The sequence below is a fragment of the Triturus cristatus genome, chromosome 10, assembly GCF_964204655.1.
Source record: "Triturus cristatus chromosome 10, aTriCri1.1, whole genome shotgun sequence".
Lineage (NCBI taxonomy): Eukaryota > Metazoa > Chordata > Amphibia > Caudata > Salamandridae > Triturus > Triturus cristatus.
In genome coordinates, this window is record NC_140593.1 from 748379208 (window position 1) to 748397385 (window position 18178).

Sequence of the window (18178 nt, forward strand, 5' to 3'; positions counted from 1 at the left end):
AGATTAAGGGCCTCATGTAGGTAGCATACCAGTTACCACTTCTAAAATACCGAACGATACCGAATCGGTATTTTAGAAGTGGTAACTCGTATGTAGGTAATGAGTCGGTATTTTTTACCGATTCGTTACAATTCGGTAATTACCGAATCGGTATTTACCGATTCGGTAATGAGGCATACCTTCCCATTGATGGGAAGGTATGCCTCATTACCGAATCGGTAAATACCGATTCGGTAATGTGGTGAACACATGCAAGGGTGGCAGGGTGTCACATTGACACCCTGTTGCACCCCTGATTCGGCCATGTGTACACATGTGGCACACATACATGCCCTAAGGGCATGTATGTATGCCACATTGCACACTGCTACGCGCGTAAAAATGCATAAACACATACATTGATTATTTACCACCAACTATAAGTTGGTGGTAAATACCGACTCTTAAACACACCCACACACTCCCCCTACATCTCGATTTTGGTTTCGGAATTTACCGAATCGGTAAAATTACCGATTCGGAAAAGTTACCGATTCGGTAACATTACCGATTCGGTATTATTACCGAATCGGTAATTTTACCGATTCGGTAAATTCCGAAACCAATAATTGTCCCCCTACATACCAATAGCCAAAATACCGGTCGGTAACGGTATAATTACCGAAAATCGGCCGTTACCGACCGGTATTTGGCTACCTACATGAGGCCCTAAGTCTTGAGATTTTGGAATTGCTTAATGAACCGGTCAGTGCTTTCGAGCTGATGCATCATACCATGCACCCTTTCCTCTTTCACGAGTACCTTAATGTAATGAATGCATTCGTTTTCAATTAATTAATCTGTAAGGAAACACATTTTCCTTTCCTTTCTAATATAAGACTCGATATATTGTTGTCTTCATAAAATAGCAAAACATACAGCATTAAAGATATATGCATAATAATTATCCGATCGATTATAATAGAGATAACAACCGTTACTATTTTTAACTTTATGTCGTTCATAACACTTCCCTAAAATTCCTGATTATTTTGCCCAGTCCAATGCTGCCAAGGAAAGCAATTTGGTTAAAGGATTATTTTTACCTGCGGCTCTTCATTTGGGAAATGAAATCAGTGTACCTGACTTTTAAGCCCCTTGTAGATCTAGTGTATTGTGAGAATAGCAGCAGACCACACATTTCTGGGAACGGTTTTGTTGCACTCTGCATTTCGAGACAGCTTTATGCTTGTCCGATTTCCTCAGTGAGGGTTTTAACACTGTTTTTAGTTTTGGTCACCCCTGACCCAGGACATTTAATCCACTTTTGCGCACAATGTTCCCAACCCACCTTCTGTTGGCATGCTTCCAAATATAAGTGCTGATGCAGCGAGCCATAAAAACGTCTCTTAGCCCCTTTCGAATAACCTTTGTTGCCTGCTGAGGTTCTCCCTGCCCTTCTTTGAATCCTGCTGGGGGCCTGTCCGACCTTGCTCTGAGGCTTGCTATTAGCTCAGACGGCTATCAACTTCAAACAAAATACACAATCTAGGAATTCCAGCGTCTGAGCGGGAGAGGGACAGCACTGCATGATATTTTTGCTTGTGAGGAAAATGTAAGCAATTCAGGTCAACACCTGCACATAGTCCAGTTCTCGCCAGCAGGAGAGGCCTGTTCTCTGCAGGCCTCTCCATTTATAGCAAAATAAATTACGGCTCTCTTCTCCTCTCCATGCATAAGAAGGAGAAACAGCAAGTTGGGGTGTTTGCTATGGAGATGGAGTCCAGCCATTTAGGTGGGCCCCTTGATTTGGCCCCTCTATAGATGATATGTAATTCTTTTTCATTTAGGTCACAGGTTTGAAGATGTTCCTGGCGTCCGACGACACTTAGTTCGCAAGAGCAGCAAAAGTCAAGTTGTTCATGTTGGCAAAGACTACAAGGATCATAAAGGACTGAGCACCCGTCAGAAGAAACATGACCGCCAGTCACACGAGGTACTGTATGCTTCCCTTCTCGGTGTGTACCTGTACATCACAGCCATCAACCACACCCATTCTGTCTTAGTGCATCTGTAGAGTATGCCTGTCAGAGAGGAGATACCACCTCTATGCGTCTGTAGCTCTCCAGCACCACTACCAGCCTCACCACATCAACTAACTCCCACCGCCCGTGTCTACCTGTATGTCTGCAGTAAGCACACCAGACATAGCAGTTACCCTGACCCAATGATTCATATGTCAAACAGTAAGTGCTGAGGCTTAAAGTTTTGCTTAAAAGCTCACGGCTGGTGTTTTTTAATGTTTGGGGCATTGAATACTGAGGCTGTGCAATCTTGACTCCACCTCATTCCTCCTTTATCCACTACCAGACACTCACTGCCCTTTTATCTCGCTGTTTCGGGTTCTTCTTACATCCCTTCCTTTTTTCTTTGTCTCTGTCTTTCCGCCTTTTGCTTCCACCTTTTTTGCCCCTTATATTTTTAACTCTCTTGCTCTGGATCAAAGTTGGATAAGGAAAAATATGTTCAGGTCACCAAAAAAAGGATGCAGGTGAATCCCATCTGCAGCCAACAACTAATAGTAAGCGCTGCCTTGAACCCCTCGGTCTGTGTGTGCCTTTATAATCTGACTGCTGGTGGTATGATCCAACTCATGGGTTTCCCTCACTCCCTCGGTCAATCCATGTGTTCGTTTTCCTGTGCACACTTCTACAGCTTGACCACCAGCTTCACAGAGTACCATCACACCCTTTGTCTTTGTGCGTACCTTTCAGCAATACCACCTGCACAGTATCACCGAGTAGCAACAAGTGTCCTTTATATATTATTTTACTTTTTCTCTCCCTTTTTCTTCCCGTTTCCCTCTTGCTTTCACCTTTTTGTCCTCTTAAAATGTATGCACCTTGTACCGCTATTTATTTCCTCTGTCTAGATGTCTCATATCTTTCACTTCTTTTGTGTCTTCAGTGTTAATTGTCCCCACAATCTTCAACTCTCCAATTTGAGAAATATGTTGATATAAGGCCTCTTGACTAACAGACCAGTGTTCGCAACCCACAAGCTACATTTTTGGGAAATGTACTTTGGACTCCACTGTGCATAGTCCTCCTTATCTGTACAATACAGAAATTTAAAACGAACATTTTCAACCCTGTTTCTTTGGTTGCTGTAGCAGAACTTTTAATTTTATTTTGAATTACAGATTTCATATGATTTGATTCATGCTGTCTTTTCGTGTCCTACTTATTACAATTGAATGCATGAATTCTTGAGTCTCACATTAAGCCAAAAGTAAGTCTAGTTTTTGATAAAAGGGCAACCTTCATTTGCATGATAGGATATAGTTTAAAAACTGATTTAGCTTTTTACATAGTTGTAATTCTATGCTGCCAATAATTCCTCAGGCTCTATAGCCTCTTTGCCTCTAGTTTTTTTCTTTTTATAGCTAAACCCATATTCCTTACTTTAAATTTGTTTCACTTGTCAGTCCATATCCTACAGTCCTTCGGCTGAAATGAGAGCCTGCTGCTGGGTTAGGGAGCTTCTGTGCTGCAAGGGCTGTAGGAGTTGCGTTGCATCTCAGTAGCTCGTGAACACCCCTATGCTCTTGGTAACCTTCTTCAAGGTTCACTTTGTAGTCCTTTGACTATTTGCAAATGTCCATCGTCTTATGCACGTTCATTTACACTTGAGCATTTTATTAAATTATATCATATTGTAACCAGTGGCGTAACGAAAGTTCAGCCCCCCCCCCCTGCAATATAAACAGAGGGGCTCCCGCTTTATTCCGGAGCGCTCAGGAATAAGTACTGTGCAGAGGGGGCTCCCTGCAGCTCGCCCCCCCCCTGCAGCTCCGGGGCCCCCCCGCGCCGCGGGGGATGCGGGGGCCTGTGTTACGTCCCTGATTGTAACTTCTTTGGCTTTCTCTTTAGCTTCGGAGGGCAGGGTTGCAAGCTGTCTTCTGTCTGCATGAGCACTCTTTATTTCCTCTCTTTAGTCTGTCTGCCTCTGACGCTCTCGCTTTTCACTGTTTCTCTCCACCTTCAGACCGTTTCCCTTTCTATCACTGATACAGTCTGCCACTCTCCGAGTCCACTTATCCTTCACTCTTTTAATCTGTCTCCCCATCTCTCTGGCTTCCTTTCTGTCAAACTTTTCCTGTTTAAATCTGGTAACTATTCTTCACACTATGTCCTTTCCCCACGCGCATGCCTTATTCCTATAATACTTTACCCCTCTCCTACATCTCTTGTGACTCCCCCAGCCTTTCTAAGTTCTATCACTATTTGCCTTTCGACTCCGTTCTTCCCTCCTTGATGTCCTTCGCTTCTCCATCTTTCTAACTTTCTCTCAACCTTCTTGTCCGCAGTTCATTTAGTCACGAGCGCTACGTCAGTGTCATATGGTATGCATTTTTACTAAAGTGTTAGCATAAGGTAGAGGTAGCGAGTTAACCAGAAGTGGATTCCCGTTGGGTTTTTATTTTTGTACGGTCATGCTGTCTGTTGTATGCACATGATGTTCGACGTATGTTCATGGTGTTGCTATTGCACAATTACTGTACCAGTTTTCATGTGTGGCTTGGTGACAGAGTGCATCAAACTTCCAAGCAAATTCCTCCTTCCATCTTTTGTAGTCTGCTTTAAATCCCTCACTTCTTGTAGCAGAGGAGCAAGAATTATTCTATTGTATCTTTGTATTTATTATGAGCAGGGAAGGTAAACGGCCCCATGTAAACTCCTGTCATATTGTCTTTTCTGGAAGTCTTTACCTATAACATAGTCTTTGGCCCTCTCTGATTTTACACTGTTGCAGAGCCCGACCTTTCTGGGACTCCCAGGCACTCATATGATAAACTGGTGGCAAAATCTTACCTGTGAAAATGTCCCTTTAAAGAAAGGTTTGCTGGAGGGTCTTTGGATCCCTTCCCAGCCGCACTCGTTGCAGAGTTCGAGCTGCCTTTATTTAAGGTTGTTAAACTGCCTGTACAATCTGGTCTCTTCCGTGAAACTCTGTTCAAAGAGCCTACCCTCTGTTTCACTCATGTGAAGAGCATGTCACGCGTGTTGCAGTTTGTCCTTTCTGGGTCTGTCACTGCCTCACGGACAGCAGAGCAGACTGGCTTTCATTATCAGCGGCCTGATATTTCTTACGGAGCCACCGGCCTCATCAGAATTAAATGTGTTGCAGAAATACTTCAACTCTGTGGTATTTCACCCACAGATTTCACCTCCTGCAAGCAAAGTCCCTGGCTAAAATAGTGGGGAAAACATGATGGAACCAGCACAGTAAATGTGATTCTGAAATGTTGTTCCACCAAAGCTTCTAACTTGTGTTCTTGCCCTCCTTCCAACATTACCGGGATGTTGGCAGTAGTACTCCCCGAAACAGGAAACAGTGGGTATTAGTCAGGGCCACTCTTAATGAAGGCAGGCCTCTGGGGCTGGTCCTTGGATGCAGAGGCAGGGGTTGTTGGCCATACCCCTCTCACACCGCCTCTGTCACAATGTAGAGCAATCCACCGCAGATCGATACATAGCCAGGACTCTTACCATTTTCAGCCCTCTCACACTGGCTGAAGTACTTCGCGTGTGGGGTCCCAAGCCTGGCAAAGTTGTTGCAGCGACTGGCCTGACTGCATTTTCATTATTAAGTTGTTCGCTTTGTTGATTTCTTATACAGAAAGTTTCTCTAGTCTCAAAGTTTGCTTCGGCTAGGTGATTTAGTGCATTTTGTGTTCTTATCAGAGTTTCTGGCTGGTGGAATTGTGTCGGTGTGGTTCTACCCCAGTCAGTTGTTTGTCTTTTTTACTCTGTACAGTAGGCTAGGCGGGTATCTCGTTGGTGTTTATTTCCAGCTTCCTCCTCCCAGCCCGTTGTGTAGATGCTTGTATTTGCATTCATTTCATTTTAAAGCATTTCAGTCAGAACGTTGTCAAAGTTTCAGAAAAGTGCTGAAGGAGGAACGGCACTCTTGATAACAACAGAAACCTTTAGTTTGGCTATGAGGCTATGGGATAATATAACACACAACACCTACACAGTTCATTCATTTGTTCAAGTCATTTTGGTGTTCTTCTGTAGCCTGCTTTTGGTTTGCTCAGAGATGGGGGTTGCCTTACAAGCAACGTGTCTTACTACTACTGGTAGAACCCCCGTGGGCTTTGTCGAAATTGATGTAAGCGAGAGTTTCTACGTGTTTTTGCACTGTTTGATTCAGTGCAGACCAACAGACATTGCTTGCATGGTTGGTAAACTATATTTAAACTTGTGAGAGAAGATCAAAATTAAATTTCGCTAATCATTAGAAGGCAAACTAGTATTTTAATACAGATTGTAGTGGTATATAAAATATAGTGGGCTGAATGTAGAATTACATTATAAGGTAATTGTCTTCTCATAATTCATATAGATTTGCCAAGGTATTTAAATATGTCAGGTGGGATAGTATGCAACTTTGCCATAGCCTGTGGATGCGTGTCAGATATTGGCTTAGGGTCATGCCTAATGCTGTGTCAATTTAAGGTGCAGTTTTTAAAATTGATCCGTAAAAAAACTTTTGTGTTTTTCTACAACTACCTGGACCATGCCTTTCATCTATTTTGATGTACTGGGTGGCGAAGGGGCTTGACCCTATATTAGAATTGGCAGTGGCAGCATCTTGTATGTGCAATTGGTAGAGTGCATAGTTGTGGCCGATGTGAAAAGTTCTGTATTGCCTATATGGCTCTCAGAAGTCCTCCAAACTGTAGCTTGATACTGCCCCTATATGCGCTTATATCATGGAGGGATAGCGATGAGATCAGCCAGTGCAGTTTGCTTAATTGGCCGAAATACGCATGTCTTTGGGACATAGTTAGTGATATGTTGTTGGCAGCTCAAGAATATCTTTAGAGTTATGCTGACCCAAACATTACATGAAAGACAAGACACAACCAAGTGCATCATTTGTGCTAGCCTAGACACCACCGACTGTTTGGGAAGGGTGTTTTGCACCAGCTTTGTTCTGCTCCACCCCTTTTGGATGCATTTAAGAGGATTTTCTGAACATGTGTAAGCCTTTTTCAAGGATATTCCATTTGATGGTCCACACCTTTTTGGCAAAAAACAGACTCTGCTCTTGAGTAATTTACGGACAGAAGAGCAACAGTATGCCCTCTTGTCCTATTACTTACCGGTAATCTTCATTACTCCTGGTCCCGTAGTCCTCGTCCCATTCCTTACAAAGTGGAGATTACTATCTCCGCGACAGAAAAAAAGAACAGGAGCATGCTGGGATACCTAACCCACTCCCTCCCGCTGGGAGTACATAAGCGGTACCAGCCCAGCATGCAGCCTGAAAATACCAAGCCAACAACCGGAAGGCCGGCCGCCAGGGAGGGAGGGAGGGAGGGAAGTAAGGAATGGGACGAGGACTACGGGACCAGGAGTAATGAAGATTACCGGTAAGTAATAGGACATTACCCCCAGGTCCCTCCGTCCTCGTCCCATTCCTTACAAAGTGGAGAATACCAAAGCAGAGAACCCGGCCTACCGGAACCCCACCAAAGCCAGGGTCACCAGACCGAGAAAAACGGACCCCAACAGAAGCAATAGGGAGCCCACAAGAAAAGCAGGCAGGAGAACACAACCAGCCATGCCTCCAACCAAGCCGAAAAGAACCCAGACCCCAAAAGAAGCAGGGGACTAGCAAGAAAGGACCGCAAACGAACACAAGACCCCCCAGGAAAGCCCGAAGGAGGCCCCGCACTCAGAAGCAAGACCCAAGGAAACCCCCAGAGGGGCAGAAAGAGAAACCACCACCCCTAACCACCAGGGAAAGGGAACCCCGGAGAAGCGGAAGCGCCCCAAAGGAGCAATCCAACCAGGAAGGACAAACAACCCGGGAGAAAAACCACCAAGGGAGAAGCCCACAGCCCCAGGCAGCACCAAGCAGCTGCAGCAAATGGGACAAAACAGCACAACCAGGCCCAACGCAGAGCACCCGAGAGCATGACGCACAGGGAGACACGCCAAAGACCCAGGAAGGAACATAGTAGGGCAAGCCAGAGAGCGAACCCCCCAGAACAGAGAAGAAGGCGACCCACAGCCGGACCAATCCACAAACACCACACCAAGAGGCGAGGGGAATGAAGAGGAGAACGAAGAGGCACGTCAAACTCGGAAAACACCGAGCGCGACCATTCACAGGACCAACCCCAACACATCAGGGGAAGACACCCGCAGAGCCTCAAAGACCGAAGAGGAAAGGACAGAAGGCCCAGGCCAAAAGGCAGGAAGACAAGCCGTCTACCCCAGCAGAGACACCGGAAGGCCGCAGCCAAGGCCGCCACGTCGGGAGAAAAAAAACCCGGTCACAGGAACCAGTCAAAAGGCCAGGACCGAGGCAACCAAAGGCAGGAGACACAGGGACACGAACCCAGGAACCCACCTAAGCAAGGCCAGGGAGAGCAACAAGCGCCACCCAAAGCAGACTCCACACACGGTCAGCGAACAGCCAGGAGAGAACAACCAAGGGCCGAACACAGAATCGGGGAAATAAACCCCAGAACCGGAAAGGAGAAACCCCCACCAACCAAGAGCCGACCCATAGGTCAGGAGGACACCAAGGAACCTCCTAAGGCGTACCCCAAAAAGGGGCGAAACAGGAACGACCAACAAGGAGGCCAACAGCCCAACAACGCAGGCAGCCCAGAAGACCCAAGAAGCCAACCGGACAACGGACAAGCCAGCCAGCCCGGAGGCCCCAAATTGGAGCAGCAGAACCCGAAAGGAGAGGCAAAGGGTCAACCGACCCAAACCCAAAAACCCCAAACAAGAAGGGACCAGGGACCGGCACCAAAGCAAGCCAAGCCACCAAGAGAGGAGAAGCAGCCGGGGAACAGAGAGGGAGACCGGCAAGCCACAACTGGCAACCAACACACCAGCCAGGCGCAAAGGAGCAGCTCAGGAAAGAACACAGGACCAACCCGGCACCCAGACCAACAGGGCCAGAACCACCGGCCAGCAAGAGGCCAAAAAGAGGCCCAAAGCACCAGAGAACGAGCGGCCAGGGAAGAACCCAGGCAGGGACCCAGGCAGGGAACCCGCAAAGGAAGGCCCAAAAACAAGGACCGGAGGGAGGAAACACATCAGCACCCCGGAACACCCCCGGCACCCCCAAACCAAAGGAGAGGAGCCCAGAGAAACCAAAGGCGCACAACCCCCGGGGGGAGCGGGCACACACCCAAAAAGGGAAGAACAAAGCACGCAGAGCCAGCAAGAGCAACGGCCAGAGACACCACAGGCCGAAAGCAGGCCGTACGGGAGCGAGAAACCCCCAAGCCCAAGGAAAAGGCCCACAAGGGGAAAACCAGAGCCCCAGGACCCAGGCAAAGCCAACCACCAGCACAAGGCCGAAAAGAGGAGCGGGGACGTAGCAACGTGGCCCACACACTACGGGAGGCTAGACCACAACCGGCAGTCCCACCAACAAAACCACTGGCCAAGCCCAAGATAAGGCACGGCGAGGAGGACATCGGGAGCGGCACCCAAAGCATGAAAGAAGGGCACAGGGCAACCCGAACCCATAAACAGGGAGAGGCCCAGAAGCAGTGCACCCAAGAAACAAGGAACCACCCAGGCAGAAGCCAAGGAAGACCCACAACCCCCAGCCACCACAGGAGGCAAAGGAGCGGCAGCGAGAGGCAAACGACCGCAAGCCACAAAGAAGAGACACGAGGGGAAAGGAAACCACAACAGGAAACCAAACCCCATCAGTCAACCCAGCGCACCACAACACAGCACCAGGCAAGAGGGAAGAGGCAAGCAGCAACACCAGCCAGAAAGCCCACCAGGAAAGCCCCGGAGTCAACAGCCAACCAAGGCCAAGACCCACCGGAACAGAGGGAAGGCACAACAGCCCCTACCCCCCCCCCCCCCCGAGAACCCAAGAAACAGGGAGTCCGGAAGCAACAAGGACCCAGATGCAGGATGCAAGAAGCAACCCAGCCAAACACAAGCAGAGGCCAAGCGCAAAGTGGAGGATCCTCAGACGGGGGAACACCGGGGGCCACAGGCCCACCCCCCCCGACCACAACCAGCACGAAGTACACCCACAGGGAACCTGCCGGGGAAGGAGCCCACCAACCCAGGCAGGAAGATACGCCGGAGGGCAGGAGAGAGCGGACGCAAGGGCACCGGCGTGCCCAGCCGCAACACCAAGACAGGAGCAGGCGCCAGCAGGGAGGGAAGGCCACAGGCCAGGAAACCCCACACGTTGAAGCTCAGAGCACCGGACAGGCACAGGGGGGCAGAAAAAAACAAGGCACCCCGAGCACGGGCCACACCAACACCCCTGGAAGGACGCAAGAAGCGCCCAGCAGCCTGAGCCGCAGGCAGGCACCCAGACAGGCACGCACCAGGGCTGGCCATAAAAGAACAGCAGGAACCAACAGGGCGGACAGGCAGCAGGCTGAAGAATCCGTGCGAACAGACAACCAAGCACCAACCAGGGGGAAACAGAAGCACGCAGGGCAGGAAGGCAGGAAGCCCACAGGACAGAGGAACGAACCAGGACGAACCTCACCAGAAAATGAAAATAGCCCAGGGGAGCAGAAGCGAGCACAGGGGAACGGGGGACAGCCACAGCACCCGCCCGCCCCGGCACACCCCCAGCAGTGGAAAACAGGGAGTCAAGGCCGCAGGCCAGCACAGCAGAAGAGCGCAGCACATGGAAGAAGAAAAACGGCACCCACCAGGGGGACAGGCCAACCCCATAAAACAGAGACCGTCCCCCAACCCCTCCGCCCAGACGCCATTCAGCAACAAGCGTCGAGCAAGCGGAAACAAGGAGCTTTAAAGATGAGTGAGAAACTTTGCCACCTTATGCCACTCTGACAGAGTGTGCGGGACTCGAACCCTTGTCCTGTGAGACCCTTTACAACCGTAGGCACAAGACTCACCATTGAGCTATAGTTCCTGATGACAGGGAACCCAGAACCGGAGGAGGAAGCACCCCCCCCCCCCCGCAGCATCGGGAAGCAAGGCAGGGACACAGCGCAGAAAGCCACGCAACGCCCCCAACCCAGCAAGCAGGAACAGGGAGCGCCAGAAGCCAGCACGGACAAACCCCAACAGGAATCAACCAGCAAACGGTGAGACCAGAGGACGCCAGGCCCCAGAGTAAAAAATCGCCAGGCAGCAAGCACGGCGAGAATACCCCCGAAGCAGCCAAGCAAGACCCCCAGCCAAGACCGCCGAAGCAGCCCACCGTGCACAGCCAGACCCAGCAGGCAAAGCACAGAGACAGAGGAACAAGCATGGAAGAAATCGGAACCGCTATGCGGTACTCACCACAGGGGCAGGAAGAGCACACCAAAAGCGCCCTGCCCCCAAGACCCAGCCCAGGCGCCCTCCAAGACACCAGCGCCGGGCGAGGAAGAGAGCTGCAGCCACCGATCAGACATTGACCCCCATCAAGCATCGTCCCTGCACCAACCTCAGGAACAGCAGGGGCACTGGTAGGAAAGGAGGCGAGCAGCACACCAAGGGAGACCAGGAGCACCGCCCGGCGCAGCCCCTGGGCTCCCATCTCATCCACAGCAGCGCGTCTTCCAGCCAGGCCAAGCCGTAGGAGGACGCGCGCGGTAACCCGGAAGGAATCCGGACATCCGGCGCCCCAGCCGCAAAGGGCCGGGCACCAATCAACGCGACTCCCAGCAAGCCCAGCAGGCCAGGAGACGCGGAAGAGGATGTCGAGGACAGCCCAGCAGCCCCACGAGACATCCAACGAAGAAATCACAGGTAAGATCAGCACGTCCTAATCTGTCGGAAGACAGAAAAAAAGAACAGGCTGCATGCTGGGCTGGTACCGCTTATGTACTCCCAGCGGGAGGGAGTGGGTTAGGTATCCCAGCATGCTCCTGTTCTTTTTTTCTGTCGCGGAGATAGTAATCTCCACTTTGTAAGGAATGGGACGAGGACGGAGGGACCTGGGGGTAATAGGCTGTTGACCCTGCCAAGCAGTTTCCTCATCAGTTTTGGAAATTTAGGGGCTACCCCACAAAGATGATACAAAGACGGTGCCAGTCTCCCCACCCCACTAAGGCAGTCTCCCCAGTCCTTTCAAGGCTGTGGACGGCACTAGTCCTCCTAGTCTCCTCACGTGGGGGCAACTTACCTCTAGGCCGCTGTAGTTTGCCCTTAGGGCACACAACCATCTTGTGCAGTGGGGGGGATGATGATTCATCATGTCCTACAGATTGGTCATACAGGTTGTTCATCAACTTTTAGAGGAGCACCTCTCCAGTCTGCTGCTGGAGGAGTGAATGTTGTTCTTCAAGGGTGCCATCTAGAGGGTTCACAACTTAGAAAAAGAGGAGAGGGCCGTTACTCTCATTATTTCTTTGTGCTGATAAAGGAAGGAGGTCTTTGGCCTATATTGGACCTTTGACCTCTAAATGCCTTTCTGCGGAAGGACAAATTCAAAATGCTCATGTTGGCCCAGATCTTGGCTGCACTGGACTTAGGACACTGCATGGTGTCCTTGGACCTGCAGGATGCATATTTTCAAATAGTGGTCCTGCAGTCCCGCAATCATTACCTGCGGCTGAAGGATGGCAAGAAGCATTTCCATTTTTTAGCGCTCCCCTTTGGCTTCACCAGTGTGCCGTGGATGTTTACAAAGGTGATGGTTGTCTTCCGGGCACACCTTCGGAGATTACGGATAGTAGTCTTCCCTTACCTCAGAGATTGGCTGTTGAATGACAGGCTCACCAAAGTCTGTCGTTGGCCAACTCCAGACGACGGTGATCCTTGAAACATTGTTGGGAATAAAAATCAACGAAACAAAAGTTCACCTGCCTCCTATGCAAATATTGTCATTTATTGGGGCAACCAAGGCATGCCCTCCATTGTAGCAAGTCTGGGACATATGGGCTATGATGCTGATGTTTTCGGTTCAGTCCTGGATCTCTGTGCATTTTCCTGGTTGACAATATGAGGTCAAGCTTGCTGGTTCTACTATGTAATTTGAAGTTCCAGGGACCTAGTAACACGAAAATCTGATGGATTTCATTCATGTTACAGAAGGAATGGCCTGTGATCTGTAGTGGTGGTTGCTTGAGCACAGTTGACTAGGACTCTAGTCTCAGCCAGAAGCTGAGCTCCATATCATTTTGTTGGAGCTATGAGCCATTTGTTTGGTGTTGAAAGCATGCCTGCCATCCATCAAGGGGAGGCTGGTGCAGATTCTCATGGGCAACACTACTGACATATGGTACTGCAGAAAGCAGGACAGAGTGAAGTCCTTGTTCCCGTGCATCTTTAGAGATGGTTGAAGTGTCAGGGCATTTTCCTTCTTGCAAACTACCTGGTGAGATCATTGAATGCCACAGCGAATTAGCTCAGTTGGCGGCATCTGGTGGATCACAACTGTTCTCTCTTAGGGGATATCCATTTATAGTCCTAAGCATTGAATAGTTCCATCCAGATGCGGGGATCCCAGGACACTTTAATATATCTTCTTAAGTGTAGACTTTTGCCTGCAAAGACACTTGCAGATTATGCAGCCTACATGCCTAGGCTACAATGGCCGAAATCTTCATTATGAAGAAAAAAAAAAGGCCAGCACAACGTTTTTGTGTACAATTTAAAGATATTTATGCAATCAGCATACATTTCCCTCACAAACCTTTTATAATAGAGATGAAGGAGAGCAGGACAGAGTAGCCTCATAGACTGTCATTATCTGGCTAAAAGAAAAACTGCAACTTTAAGAACCCAGAGATCACTAGTATCCTATCATGCTCTGCAGGTGACAGTTGCTTCAGTTCTTTTCCCCCCGCTCCTGCCGAAAGGATCCTGGAGCCTTAAGCTCAGCCTTTTAATGGTCTTTCTTTTTAAATAAACATGTTTTTTTGTTTCAACAACATCATTCAATGTTTTTTTATCTCTCCCTTGCAGTTTCTGCTTTTTTCTGACAGAAAATTGTATTCTTTTGTCAAATAAAATGCTCTTTTTAATTTGACCAAATGACCTGCCTGGGGAGCAAGATTTTGCCTTCTAGGCAGCATCTCATTGAAGGTTTTCGGTGACAAGAAGTTTTCTAGCGTACTCTGAAGGAAAGGGAGAAGCAAACATCATCTGAAGGTAGGACTTCAAAGCAAGGAGAGGATCAGTCCTCTACCAAGGCTCTGCCATTTACCTATGAAGAGCTCTTGCTGACCAGACCCCAGTGCATGTGCACTGTCCCCTCAAAGTGCTCATGCAATTGGCTAATCCCTGAGTGGTATATTTTACTTATCTATAAGTCCTGAGTGTATGGTACAAAATTTTACCTGGCTAATAAGTTAACCAGTGGCCTGCAGCAAATATTGTGCCACCACTGCTGTAACAAAGTGGAACATGGCTATAGGTCGCCATTGCAGCCTAGTTAGGTAGTTTTTAAACTGCCAACTCAACATGGCAAAATAACACTTTTGCCATATGCAAATCCTCTTTTTTTAATATTTGCAAATCATCCCTAAGGCAGGCCTTAGTAACCCATAAGGCAGTGTGCCAGATATTAATACCAAGGACATGGCAAATGTAAACTTTACATGCCCTGACAGTGAAAACTCATTTTCACTGTATTACGAGACCTTGCCCCATTGTCTAACATGGAGTTGCATTAGACATTGTGCTAAGTGCTAACTTCCATTTGGGACTACCGAAAATAGTAATTCAAGGAGTCAAATAATAGTTAGATTAAACCTGACAGTTGAAAATTGGGTTACTAGTTGAGGAGGTGAAACCCTACTCAAGCAGCAACCACAATCTCTGTCAGAGTGAGACTCAAGCAAACCCCATATTAGCCTGTGCTCAACCTTCTGGTAGCTTGGCACAAAGCAGTCAGGCTTAACTTAGAGGCAATATGTAAAGTATTTATACTAGTTAAATAGCACTAAGTAGTATGTACCTAGTGTCCCCATGTTGCACTACTTGGGGTTCAACTAGGGGTGGGCAAAATTTGCATAGTCGTGTTACGCAAAGTTCCGCGAAATGGTAAAAAAATCTCAGCGAGCTGCGCAGAATTCCACGAACATGCGGAATTGCTTGTTCCGCCTGTTCGCGATGCGTTTTTCCTGTTCGGGGACGCTGTTTGCGTGCTCGGGGGAAAATATATCACAAACTTGCCCATGCGGTCACCAATTGGCACGGCCATCTTGTTTCACTTGTTCTGCCCGCTCGTGATGCGTGTTTCATGTTCGCGGATGTCCGATGGCGCGTCCGAATGATGTCTTCGCGATCGCACACTCTCGCTGGATGGCGCGGCCGGCTAACTGGTGACTCTTCTGTGTTTGATATTCTGCTGCAGGGTTTCCGATGTGCGGGCCTTGGATCTCACAGGCCGAGTTTTCACTCCAGAGGGAGTTACATTTCATATTTCCAGAAGAATCAAATATAATTCGAAGTCAGTGTCTTATCGTGCTTTTCCGGATGCCCCTAAATTATGTGTGATCAGTGCTCTCAAATCCTATGAAGTAAAGTTTCAATTCTATTAAGGACGCGGAGGCGAGGATTAGCCCACCCAATTTAAAATCCCTCCCAGAACACCTACGCACGTGGGGTGAGTAACTTGTCTTCAATTTTTCTAGTTGTTCTTCGTTAACCCGATTGTTATCTTGATTTGCTGTGGATGTTAAAATTATCGATATTTGAGGATGTAGATGTTGTCCCATATTCCGGAATTACAACCTATCCTTTTTTGACGTATGTACGGACGCCAGTAAACAAGAAGAACTTGAAGACTTGCAGGCTGTGGTCGCACGAAGAAAGAGGAGGGTGGAGCGTCCTCAAGGGGAAGTCATTGGTGGTCCTGATTCAGGAATAGTTTTTATTGTTGGACTTTTTCTCTTTCCAGTCCCCTTCGCATCATGGGAAATGTAGTTTGGTTATGTTGTTTATAACTGATGGCTGCTGGAATTAAAAAAGTGGAGAAAGAACAGCCTAATCCTCGCCTCTGCGTCCTTAATAGAATTGAAACTTTCCTTTACGATAGCTAGGATTTTTTTTTTACCAGTCTCCTACGGGGCAAACCATTATCCCTAGTGATCATTTACACCCTTCCCCTGTTGTCTTTAGAGTTTCTCAGGCTACCAAGTGACTTCCTCCTGCTGTTTTTTAATGACTCCTGGATGTTGAGCAGCCAGCTGAATAGGGTCGCTGATGTGCTGTAGGATTGATCCTATCCCAGCTTGAGTAGCCACATGCACCCCACTGACCGGGCCACCTTCTTCAGGCCAATGGGTATTACAGATGTCCGGCACCATCTGGATCCATGGAGAAGGCCTACATAGTATACTCTGCAGCATATAGGGTTTTTTCTCGGCTTGATTACTTCTTAATGCCCAGGACGGAGTCCCATGTGGTGCGGGATGACTGCATCCACGCTTGTGGATTGTCAGCCATCTCCCCGGTGGAGCTCACACTGTGGCTGAGGCCGTGACAAGCCATGGTGCCAGTAACAGTGGGTCGGTTCCCTCCTTGGGATACTCAGAGGGGTTCATGGTCACTGTGCAGGGGGAAATACTTAACTACCTAACAGGATTGAAATGAAGGAAACTATGAGACCTTATATATTTGAAAATGCATATTCTGGAGGGCAACTACCATTTGACCCTAGACCCTGCTCTTCTTCACAATTTGATCTATTCACAGTTCATTCTACACTAAACCCTGACGAATGAGGCTTGTTCACCATGGCTGACTATGCAGAGCCGAATCTACCAATGGGGTGATAAAACCAGCAAAACATTGCTCTGGCTTTGCTCCAGTACTTACCAGCACAGACATATTGCCTACCTACTGGACGACTAGAGGCATACAATATCTGGAGAACGTTCCATAGCAGGCTGTTTCGCAACTTTTTACACAGATTTGTACTCACTTACTGCGGCACAGACGCCTACTGACTTAGTCTTTTTTGTGGCCGATCTTTCCATTATGCAACTGAAGGATAAGAGGAGGCCTCTCTTGAGGCTCAGCTTACTTTTGAGGTACTGGGAGAGGCCTTTGCTTAACTGCAGCCGGGCAAGACCCCTGGCACTAATGGGTTCCCCTTGGAATTCTGCAAAGACTACTGCTCGCAGTTGGGGACACCCCTCTTGAAGGGTATCTGGCTGTCCTTATCAACCGATCAGGGAGGTCAGAGAATCAATATAGTCCCCATTCCTGAAAACACCAAACGAGCATTCAAACTTTGAACCGGACATTCTCTGGAGCTGTAACCATATTCTGGAAATGCCTCCTTTCATAACTCACCCTTCTGACATTCATAAAAACGATTAACACCACATATTTTCCACATTTATCTGAATGTCCTTATTTCATACTAGTTTCAGAGCTTTACGCTTTACAGTCAATTTTCTCTAGTTCTAAAATGTACTGATGTCATGTGTACTGTTTTTGTTTATCAGTTCTTTTTAACGCACATTAAGAACTTATGGAGCACTATATACAATCTTTAAATGCATCAATTTAAAACATGCGTCCTTTTACACATAATTTTGGATTCTTCAACTACTTTGCTTTCTCTCGTGACAAAAAGCTGTGCCCCTCTTAAGGCACAACCTTGTAGGTAAAGTTACAAAGTGCTCTTCCTCCTTCCATAGAGCACTGTCGACTCTAAAACCAAGTTGTGAGGCTCTTCATGCACGGCTTAGTTCCTACTGAAATGTATATGTATGCTTCCTGACACATACTTTATCATTTGTTAATACAGCTGTTTCTGTTTTGGCAGAGCCCTGTTCTGTGCATCCAAACAGATATTAATGTCCACCTGACACAAACCATTTCCCTCCTTTTCACAAACTCCTGCCCCTCCTGATACTTGTCAGTTCGCCTGCAGTTACCTTCCCGACCCAAAGTCCCATCTTTACTGACACAGCCTTTCCCTGCCTGCACACGCACACTCCTCCATTACACACATGTCCTTCCCATCAGCCACACTTTTCTCTCTCCTTGTATAGAACATTGTTGCTCTTTCTACATAATGCTGTTTTTTGTAGTCCATAGTCCTCTCTCCCCAGACTGATAGCCCTGTGACTCCTAATGCACACCTTTTTCTCTTCTAATACAACCCTGTATCTTCTAACATATACCATACAGCTTTGTCAATACTGGCGCACAACCTTCCCGCTTCTCACAGTCATCTCTAATCCTTACACTGTTTGGTTTCC

The 18178-nt window shown here is 48.1% G+C and overlaps 1 protein-coding gene across 11 annotated transcripts in view; it reads left to right on the forward strand.

The window, feature by feature from the left end:
• The window catches only part of LOC146789947 (anion exchange protein 2-like), a 2390686-nt gene that overhangs the window by 1472818 nt on the left and 899690 nt on the right, over positions 1–18178 (forward strand). For all 11 annotated transcript variants that reach the window (XM_085628246.1, XM_085628245.1, XM_085628249.1 and 8 more), the window contains one exon: positions 1830–1975. In XM_085628246.1, coding sequence (XP_085484372.1) covers positions 1830–1975 — 146 coding nt within the window. The remainder of the gene's footprint in view (positions 1–1829; positions 1976–18178) is intronic.